Source organism: Miscanthus floridulus, chromosome 10 (genome assembly GCF_019320115.1).
Source record: "Miscanthus floridulus cultivar M001 chromosome 10, ASM1932011v1, whole genome shotgun sequence".
Lineage (NCBI taxonomy): Eukaryota > Viridiplantae > Streptophyta > Magnoliopsida > Poales > Poaceae > Miscanthus > Miscanthus floridulus.
Window position 1 is genome coordinate 108,239,870 of NC_089589.1, and position 10,557 is coordinate 108,250,426.

The following is a 10,557-nucleotide window of genomic DNA, read 5'->3' on the forward strand; positions in this document are numbered from 1 at the left end:
CGCGTGCTCTAGCTGTACTTGCATGCTACGATAATTCCAGCGACGTGGCCAACGCCCGAACGTTGGAAATTTTTGCATGCTACCTCGACGCTGCGCCTGCCGCTTCTCATGTCCGGATGGACAGCCACGCAGCCCACCCTCAACTCGTACGCGCACCATGCCCCCTATACGCCTTGCTCCTTCCCCCTGAACCCCTCCTCTCTCTCCGTGTGGGTGGGACCCGGGAGCCGGCCCTAGCTCGCTGCGCCCACGTCCGCCGGTGCCCAGCTCTGCCGCACCCTATCCCACGACGCTCGGGCCAAACGCCCATCACTCAACATGCCTCCGTAACACTTGCAACATGAAACACTTGGAAGCAACATAGGTCGTCGGACACAAATGAAGTATTTGAAATATACTATTGCAACATATGTTTGAAACATATCAATATTTTGATAAAACACTTGCAACATGTGTGTGAAACATATGCAACATCCAGATAAAAAACTTACAACATGTGTGCGAAACATATGCAACATCCAGATTAAACACTTCTGCAACATACGACTGAAGCAGATAAAATATTTTTTACAAAATGCTTGCAACATAGCACTGAAAACACTTGTAAAAATATGTAACACGTACAACATCCCGATCTACTTTTTCAACATCTATATGTAACAATTGCAATATATCTATGAGACACTTGAAAAATACATTTGCATCATAGGGGGGAAGGCCGGGGCCCGTCGATTCCGATCATCGGGGTGGGATCCTATGGCGAGCGGCGGCGCCTGAGCACCACCAACACCGCCCACGCTCGTGAATGCCCTTGGCTCGGCCGAGGAAGACCTGAGGCTCCATGGCACGTGCGCCCCAACGGCCATGGCGGGGTCAACGGTGCTCCCGATGGCGATGGGCGAATGACGGACAGCAAGGGCACGAGCAGCGCAGGTGACTTGGACGCAAGTGAGCGGTGCAGGGAGCGAGGGCACGCGGCGCGACTAGCGATTGGAGGAAGGGCACAGCGCGGTAGCCCGACGAGCTCATGGGAGATAGGGTGGGCGGATGAGCGGCCACGCTGCTTCAAGGCCGAGCGGATAAGCATACGAGGGAGTACGGATTTTTATTTTTTATTTTTGAGAGGGAGGGCCCGCTCCTGTGGAGCCACATCCGAACGGGAGTCATGGATGCAAGTCCGTGTTAGAACATTATCGTAATTCCAGCTGCTTCATGTTCTATATACAGCATGCTTACATTAACCGAGATGCTATTATACTCCTTTAATTCCTTATTACAAGAAGAAGTTTAATTTCCTAGCTATGTTTAGTTTCTTTTCTCGCCTTTAATGTCGATTTTGCTTTTTATGCAGAAGTCAGGTTTTGTTATCCGCTACTCGGCCGGGAATTTCATAGAAGGGCGAGCACGATGGTATGACCGTGGATTGGATGCAATGACGATGGAGGCCCTTGCTTGTAGAGATGGCTTGGCTGCTGCCAGGAACTGGGTAGCATCAAGACTGCTTCTTGAAACTGATTGTCAGGAGTTGGCCAACCTGTGGGCATGGGGGGCTTCCAAATATCTTACCTGGCATCGGTCTTTTTTTTTGCGAGACCCAGTTACAGACGCAGGCGCTCACATATATGAGCGCACACTCACACCTATGAACGCACGCACACACACCCTACCCCTATGAGCACCTCCGAAGAACCGAGTTGGACCGGCAAATATCGAGATTGACGAAGTCACCGTAGGCGCCTCGCCGTCGACGGGCACGTCGCCTACCACTGAAAGAATAGCGCTGTTAAAACCTAGAATAAATCCAGGAAAATGCGAGCACCTGTGTCAAGTCAGGAACTTGAACCCGGGTGGGCAGCTTCTACCACAAGGAACCCAACCAGCTGAGCTACGCTGAGTTCGCCCTGGCATCGGTCTTTAGAGAGATTAGGGAGTTTAGTGTCGGTGTTTCAAGTAAGCACCGGCTAGTAAATTTGTATATTACGCATCTGACCCGGATGGTGTGCTAAGAGAACACAAGGATTATACTGGTTCGGGCCGAATGTCCCTACGTCCAGTTTCAAGCTGCTCGCATTAATAGCACTGAGTTTGTAGTAGGGGGTTACAAACTGGCGAGAGAGGGAGGTAGCTCCCAAGTCTCTGGTGTGATGCGGTGTGTTTGTTCGATGAATCGCCCCCCCCCCCCTCCCTGTGGGACGCCCTGCTTTCCCTTTTATAGGTCAAGGGGAAGCAGGGGTTTACCACCAAAGGGAGGAGGAAAAAGGAAAGAGAAAATAAGGCTCCCGGAGGCACACCGTCCTCCTCTTCGCGTGGGTCCTGCTGACCCTGTAGATCGTGGTGGCAGCGGCGTCGTACCGGGGTCCTGTTGGCCGCTGCAGCTTACGTGTGGGCGTCGTGCACCATTCTTGTCTTCCGTCCCATCCGAGCGGATGGAATGGTCAGAGGGTCCCCTGACAGAAAACCATGCGGGGGGCTAGCGGTACAGTGCCAGTCAATTGACGCCGGTTGACTGACGTTGGACGGTGGTCAGGCAGGGAGTTGGCAGCATAGTGACCACGTGTGCGTCACTGTGGACGATCTGAGTTCCCCGGAATGACATGTCGTAGGGGACGGGTCATGCTCAGATGTGACCGTTCCCTTTACGATGCTAGAAGTTTGACCTTGAGTGGTACTTTCTAGCTCGTAGTGGTTGGCGGCGACGTGAGCCTCCGCTAGGAACCGTGTTCGAGGGATCGGGCGAGGCGGAGCTAGCCCTCAGACGTCGGCCGAGGCGGAGCCGACCCTTAGGGGTCGGTCGAGGCGGAGCCTACCCTTGGGAGTCAGCCGAAGCGGAGCTAGCCCTCGGACGTTGGGCGAGTCGGAGCTGGCCCTCAGACGTCGGGCGAGGCGGAGCCAACCTTCGGGGGTCAGACGAGACGGGGTCAGCCCTTGGGAGTTAGCTGAGGTGGAGCCGACCCTAGGGAGTCGGGCGAGGCGGAGCCCATGGCCTTAGTGTCCACCGAGGCGGAGCCAACCCTCGGGGGTTGGATGAGGCGGAGCCCCTGGCCTCGGTGGTCAGACGAGGCGGAGCCCAGCAAGAGGTGTAGTCGCGCTCTTGACCGCTCGGATGAATCGATCGTTGATGGTTATTAGCTCCTCCTCTTCGGGTACGTTAATATTGGTCCCCGACACTTAGCTTGTGCTTTACTGATTTTAATTTGGTGTATGCCAATCGATCTTGTAATAGTGCCGCCCATTTGTTAGCAAAACAAGTCACGGGTGATATTAGGTTGGGTGAGTGGCATGTATCCCCAACTTGCATCAATCACCTGATGACTGAAGAATGTAACCTTGCTCCTCCTTGACGAATGAATGAAAGTCTGAATCGTAAAAAAAAATATCAAGAGAAAAATAATTAAAAGATGCAGTCAACTTAACCAAGCTGCAAATCACGTGTGACCCGGCAGAGCTCAAACATGGTTTGGCATAATCAATGAGCCCAATGGATATATGGCCCAATGGATATTTCTTGTTTTATTTTGCGTCCAGCCTAGCCCGACAGTTAGAACCGTCTGAGGGGTCCTCAGGTCTAAGCCTGGGACAAATAGGGCCTGGGCCCATAAGGCCTTGCATTTTTTTCTATTTATAAACGATAGAGGTGGTAGGCTTTCTCTTTTTTTAAGGGTTTAGAGTATTTTTACTTTTTTATTATTATTTATTATTTGATTTTGATTTGATTTTTATTTTGATTTGATTTGATTTAATTTGATTTGGTTTGATTTTGGTTTGATTTGATTTGATTTTGATTTTGAAATTACGCACTATAGACAAGAAAAGAAACACCAAGAAGTACGTTTGATTTTTACTTGTAATAACGAACGCATTACTTTAATCTTGCTCGGAGCGTGACCTTTTCCACATGGCCGATAATGCCTCCATTGGTCAGCAGAGACCATCGCATCATCATCGCCTAAGGCCCCGTTCAGTTTCCTAATCCGTTCCCGGCCAGACCTGGTACGGAAAATTCCTTCGGTAATTTGTATAACGACTGAAATTATTCCGGCCAGGAACGGCCCATTCCGAAGAAAACGAACGAGGCCTAGAACGAAGAGGCAGCAGCAAGCCCTTCTCGTAGCACCACACCAACCAAGGAGAGCGACGCATTCGTCAGGCGCCGCCCATTCATTTCGTTCGATCAGGATTGGAGCAAAAAAAAAAGATATATAGCAGAAATAATCAGGCAATATTGAGCCCAATGAACACGACGACACGTCACAGCTTCAGTCAAGAGTCTCCATGTTTCTAGACGGAATGGACCAACATGTTCGGACCTGATGCCAAATATTCGTCGTCTTAGGGCATGTTTAGATCCATTATCACTATTAATTAGTAGGAGACTCTTGACTGACATGCCAACATGTTCGGAATGGACCAACACGCAGGTTTAAAGTTGAAAGATGTATATGAATTATTATTAGCACCTATTGGCAACTTTAAACCTGCTAATAGAACTAATTGTTAACAGCCCTTCATCAACTAATAATTAGTAGGTTACTAGCAGGTTTGTTTGGATCCACTAATACTAATTTTAGTTCCTAATTTTTAGTAATAAATCCTAAATCCAAACAAGCCCTTAGTCTAGCTAGCAGAGGTCGTTTTGGGAGAGTTGTTATAACTTAGGTGCTGTTTAGATCGGCAATCGGAACAACAACGTTAATGTAAATGAGTAACGGTGGGATCTGTTACAGTGCAAGAGAATGAAGGATTTGGCCCTGTCTGTTTCACTGAAATTTGGCTTATACCGATTTGTTTTGAGAGAAAAAACATTGTTTGTTCGCTGAAAAGTACTGCTGATGCAGTGCTGCTGCCGATGAGGAGCTGTAGAATCAGATAGCGCTCGGTGGTGACTAATAATGAAATTGTATGGGCTGGTATCCATTCGTGGTGTGATCGATTGCAGTTCGGTCCAACCAAACGCCAAGAAAAGGAACTTATTAGCGCTGTGAACCGAACCAACAAAACAGGCCTTTTGGCCCCAAACAAATAGCACCCGTACGAGATCGTCTTTACATACCTACCAACTTAGCCTCTTCAAGTGTATCCGATATATATAATAATTTTTTGGGTGCGTCAACTCTTTGTTCATGTATTTTATTATAATATACATGATATGTATATGTATTTATTTATACAATAATAAATACCTATACTTTGTGCAAGTGATACGAGATAATACGAAAGATTTTTCTCATTCTTTCTTGATTTTCGCAAGATTCTTGATATAGTAGAAAAGAAAATCTCTATGTATCTCTTACAAGCAGCTGTTGCTGTTCGACAGTAAGAAAAGAACACGAAATGACTCGGTACAGACTATCAGATCATTATATATTAGAGAGAAAATCTGGAGAAGCCGCCGGCAGGTCAAACCTGACGGTCGTCCTTCTGGACAACATACATACAGTACGTGTGCTTCCTCTCTCGTTTTTGTCTGCGTTTCTTCGTCAGACTCGTTACCGCGACAGCAGCATGCGGAGTTAATCGGTCTGCCCGACCAATCACAGCAACTAGTACGAAATAAAGCCTATATATAAGTTTCCAAGTCCCATTACCGTCACTGTACTAATCCCCACAAAACTTTAGCCCAGCTGCTTGCATTGCTTCCTACTAGCTCAGTTCCTCTCAGGAGGTAGCAAAGGGGCGTGCCAGGCCGCTCCTCGTGCTGGCGTCTCTCTGCGCCGCCGCCGCCGCCTTGCTGCCCCATGGAGCCGCCGCCGCAGGTGAGTCGCGCGAAGGCGTGACGGTTATTAGCCTCGCCGATGGCCCGTTCAGTTCAGGCGTCCGTGTCTCCAATCCGTCGCCTCCCTCTCACGTGTTGGATGCATGCTCTGTTTGTGTTTGTGTGTGGCAGACACAGACGGCGTGTGCGGCAACGTGAGCTGCGGGATGGGGACGTGTAGCGAGTCCAGCGTGCCGGTGCAAGCCCGGCTGGAGCCGCTATCACCTCGCCGCCGTACAGTTCCCCTTCCTCCCCTGCGTCATCCCAAACTGTAAGAACAAGACTCCACGCTCTCCACTCTTCTCTACAATGATTCTGCGCATCATCGATATCTCTGCCTCTGCCTCCTTGCGCGCCCACTCGGCGGCACGGCCGACGATGGGTTGTCACCAACCTCAGCTCTGGCGACGTTCCATCAGGATCAGCCTGGCCGGGGAACACTCCAGGAGGATCGGAGTTGGGACCAAGTCCGTCATGGCATGCTGCAAAAAGTACTGCGGCGACTGTCCTTGCTCTTCGCATGCAGGCACCATCCACTCGTCGTGCCAGGACGGGTCGCCGTCGTCATCCCCGGCGCCGGCTCCATCGCCGCCGCCGCCAGCGGTGCTGCCGCCGCTAACCACCTTCGATCGTACGCAACAGCTCCCTCCAGCCCGGAAACTGTCATTTATACACTACGTACCACAAGATGTTGCGGTACGTCGCGCAATGCCGGCCACCTGAACTAACTAATGGCGTCTGATGCTTCCTGTTACATACCAGCGTGCCTGATGCAGTACTGCGGCGACGGCGGCACCTGCGAGAAGGCGTCCGACTTCACCCACTGCTGCAGCTGCCGCGACGGCTACGCCAACCTCCTCAACGACACCTCCTACCCGTGCTACCAACACTGTACGCAACCATATCCTCTCCCTCTGAAACTTAAGCCTCTGATTGCAGCTGCAGAGCGAACCAACAAGTGAGTCGACTGACGACGCCGGCTCGCCGGTGCCTGGTGTTTCGAACGGTGCTGCTGCAGGTTCGCTGGGCTCGGACTGCAAGGGGCTAGGGATCGACGTGATCAACGGGTCCACGCCGAGCTCGTCGCCGCCTGCACCCTTCTCCTTCACCGTCAAGAAGTCCGGCGCCGGAGCTGCTGCCGCGGCGCCTGCTGACACGCTCCTGGGTCTGCTCTTGCTGCTCACCTTCTACGGGCTCCAGTAGATCCAGTGAACGAGCTGTCAGGACTAAGGAACGGGACAAAAGAAAGCACTGCTGCGAGAATCCAGACACGGTTTTCACGCAATTTTTATTTCTATTTCTACTCCAGGATATTTCCTACATGTAGCCTTGACCATCAGGAGCCGTAGAGTACCATTTTTTCCATCGGGTTACTAGAGCGTGTATAAACTTAAACGTTCTAGCAGAGGAATAAATTGGTGCAGCTATACTAGTGTTATATCCTCTGCTGCTCTGAAGTGCGTTGAAGACTAGAATAACTAGATGAAAGCGATAATCAACAGAGCAGAGGCAGGAACAACCCCCTGCATGCAGAGCAAGATGCAACAGAGCAGAGTGAATAATCTCGGATCTCCATTGAAGTTTCAGATCCAGCAGCATCATAACATAACAGTCACAACTACCTGGTGCCGAAGCACGATCAATCTCATGGTCTACGATTATCTATCGCTATCAAGGCGATGCCATATACGATATGTATATATACTCCTGTCACAGCTAGAGGGTGGCGAGCCGATTACAGATCAGTTCTCCAGCTCTGTAGGACTGCATGTAATGCTATTGGTACTTACTAGTATATTAGGATAATGTGAGGCACCTAGACTTATGTGATGTGATCCACGATGTACCAGACGGGTGAGGCGTCAAGGGGAGGGGGTCAGGCAAGGCTGGCAGTCGATCACTGGCAGGAGAGCGACATCTGGGCCATGAAGAGGTTGATGACGTCCAGGTAGAGGGAGATGGCGGCGACCACGTACTCGTTGTAGGTGTGGCGCTTGAGCAGCATGTGGGTGTCGTAGACAATGAAGCCTGAGAACACCAGGGTGGCCAGGAACCCGTAGATGGTCATGGCCACCCTTCCCAGCGGGAAGCAGATCTGCAGTGGATCAACATTAGACCGCGAACCAAACATGTGTGACACGGGAGAGCACGGATCTATTGAGAGGAAGAGGAAGGAAGACGGGCGAACCTGGATGGTGATGTACACTAGAAGCACGAGGAGGCTGGTGAACAGGAATGGGAAGGTGAAGCTGAAGTCGTAGCCCCTCTTGACGGCCCAGAAAGTGAACAGGGTCAGCCCCACAACAGCAGCAGCTGTCAGGATGGTGGCCTGCAGAACCACTGTGCCTGTTGACATAATAACATGAGCATTGTAGTATTTCATTAGATACCAGAATTAAGAAACACAGGATCAGATTCCATTACTAAAAGCAACGAAATTACAAAGTTTTTTTTTAAAAAAGGACCCAACCAGCCTCCCTATACCAATTGATAACAGGCACACAAACAAAATAAATAGCAATGTTCTCATCAGAAAGCAATTATATAACATAGGATTAAAGCATTTTTTCAAGATAGTCATGAAGTAACAAGGAACAAATAAACTATCACAAAGCCAACAAAGTTGATTAACACAAAAGCCAAATTAACACCAGATTCTACCACATATATTTTAAAATAAATATACAGCACTCGGTACGCCCTTTATATAAATTACACCATACTTTAAAAAGTCAGATTAACACTTGATTTAGATTTGTACTGAAGCGTGGGCTACACAATATCAATTATTGCTTTATTCTTCGCACCACGTCTGATTTCTAAGCTGGCATATTAAATTGATGCATGCAAAGGTGTGCAGATACTCAAAAACAAGATACGAAGGTTAAAAACTTGCTTGAAAAAGCCATATCACAGATTCTCCTCAAATATTGCACAATAATTCAAACTCATTCTATAGCTACAAAAAAAGGCGAATTGGTGTGTGTGCCAGTTTTGCCTTCCAAAACAAAATCCAATCCAATTCTATCAAACTTGCATAGTTGCATACAGTCAAAATTTATGAAAAAATCCTTCAGCATGTTACGTCAAACCTAGTTCTGTATATAACATTGTAGAAACTGTTCATAAATAAAACGGAAAACCATTTGCATAGACATAAAGAGGCCCCTAATGCAGGGATTGTGCATTATGGCGTGGTGACACAGGATCCACTACAAAAAGTTGACCCCAAGCACCCCCCCTAACACAGCCAGCAACTTAAAACAGGGGAAATTATAATCGAAGCTTCCAGAGGCCATGACATGAAAACCGTATCCTGAATTCTCACAGGGAACAGTACTTTTAAGAATATTAAACATATGATGATTTCCCCAGAACGGTGGAGGATCACAGATCCATGACAATTCACACCCACGAGAACTGTATCCATACTACTACTATAAATACCAGACCGGAATTAAGCAGACGACTCATATACTAGGTCCCCGAAACCAACAGAATTTCACCACACGCTGCATTCCAATTTCATCCATCCACATCACAACAGGAAACAAACGACACGAGAGGGAGATGAGGAGGGATCAATTGCCCATACCGAGAGTGGTGGACGCGGACACGGCGATGCTGAGGCTGCAGCAGAGCGTGAACAGGGCGAGCAGGACGAGGTTCCTGGGGTGCTTCTCCCTATACTTGAGCATGGGGAACATGACTGCACAAACAAACCAAACCAAACCAAACAAACAAAACCGCGGTTATGATCCAAACCCTAGGAACGGAAGGAGGGAAGGCGGGATGGAAACGTGCGCACCGATGAACGGGGAAACGAGGATGACGATGAACGTGGGCCAGACGGCGGCGGGGGGTCCGTAGGCGAAGAAGCGCGGGATGGGGCGGACGAGGCACGCGACGGCCGCGACCGCTGCCGTGAGGGCGAACTGCAGGGACAGGATGCTGTAGACCTTCCGCACGAACGCCCAGCGCAGCCGCGGGTCCTCCTCCTCCGCCACCTTCTTCGCCGCTGGGGCCTGCTGCTCCGCCGCCGCCGTCTTCGGCTCCGCCGCCGTGTTGGGCTTCGCCGCCGCCGCCGCAGGGGCCGCGAGCACGGCCGCCTCCAGGTCGCGGGCCGCCGGGGGAGTCTTCATTGCGCTCGGTCGCCGGTGGTCGATCGCCTCGCTCGCTAGGGTTTGGTGCGCGTTGGGGTTTTCGGGGAGGCAGGGGAGTGGCGGTGGGCGAGACTGCGAAGCAGAGGAAGCCTGTGGGGGGAAAGAAGCGGCGCTATAAAGCCCGGGCGCGTGTCACCGACGCGTAGGCCCCGGGGTTGCGGACCCGCGTGTCAGCGAGCCGCGCCTCCTCTCCCTCTCCCTCTCCCCTCGGGGGTTTCCAGTTGCCGCGGCGGTGGAGTGGGGCCCGCGCTTGCGGTTGCCGACGCGTCGAGGCGACGCGTGTCGACGGGCTACGGGTGGGACTCCCGGTCACGAGCGCGTCGCGTTGCGGGTCTCCGAAGACTGGTGGGGCCACGCGCTGACCTGGGACCCACGGTCAGCGGGACGAGTGGACGCGGTGATGTAGGCAGAGGACTGCTCTGTTCGATCCGGGCGGGCAGGTGGGCCATAGCGGTGCTATCCGGGGCCGCGTGTCATTGGCGGCGAAAAGGGAAAGTTGGTAGCTGTGGGGTCCGCGAAGCACATGCATCGGCGATGTGGACTTTGGACGCGACGAGTGGCCGGGACGGGTGGCTGAAGTTGCTACCGCTGCCGATCCACCGCCTGTTTCCGTTGCATGGCGTACCACCGCACAACGAAAGT

General features: G+C 51.1%; 2 protein-coding genes across 2 annotated transcripts; one reads left to right on the plus strand and one right to left on the minus strand.

Annotated features, from left to right (window-relative positions):
- The first annotated feature begins 5,331 nt into the window (after nucleotides 1-5,331).
- On the plus strand, nucleotides 5,332-7,168 carry LOC136489242 (uncharacterized). Its single transcript, XM_066485934.1, has 5 exons — nucleotides 5,332-5,436; nucleotides 5,660-5,753; nucleotides 5,913-6,383; nucleotides 6,515-6,643; nucleotides 6,771-7,168. The coding sequence occupies exons 1-5, from the start codon at nucleotides 5,332-5,334 to the stop codon at nucleotides 6,953-6,955; spliced, it is 984 nt and encodes a 327-aa protein (XP_066342031.1). The 3' UTR covers nucleotides 6,956-7,168.
- A 139-nt stretch (nucleotides 7,169-7,307) lies between these two features.
- Nucleotides 7,308-10,013, minus strand: LOC136486947 (protein LIFEGUARD 2-like). Its single transcript, XM_066484033.1, has 4 exons — nucleotides 9,561-10,013; nucleotides 9,348-9,461; nucleotides 7,941-8,098; nucleotides 7,308-7,847 (listed from the first exon to the last, which is right to left on the minus strand). Exons 1-4 carry the CDS (start codon nucleotides 9,892-9,894, stop codon nucleotides 7,650-7,652), a joined length of 804 nt encoding a protein of 267 aa, XP_066340130.1. The 5' UTR covers nucleotides 9,895-10,013; the 3' UTR covers nucleotides 7,308-7,649.
- Between the last annotated feature and the right edge of the window lie 544 nt (nucleotides 10,014-10,557).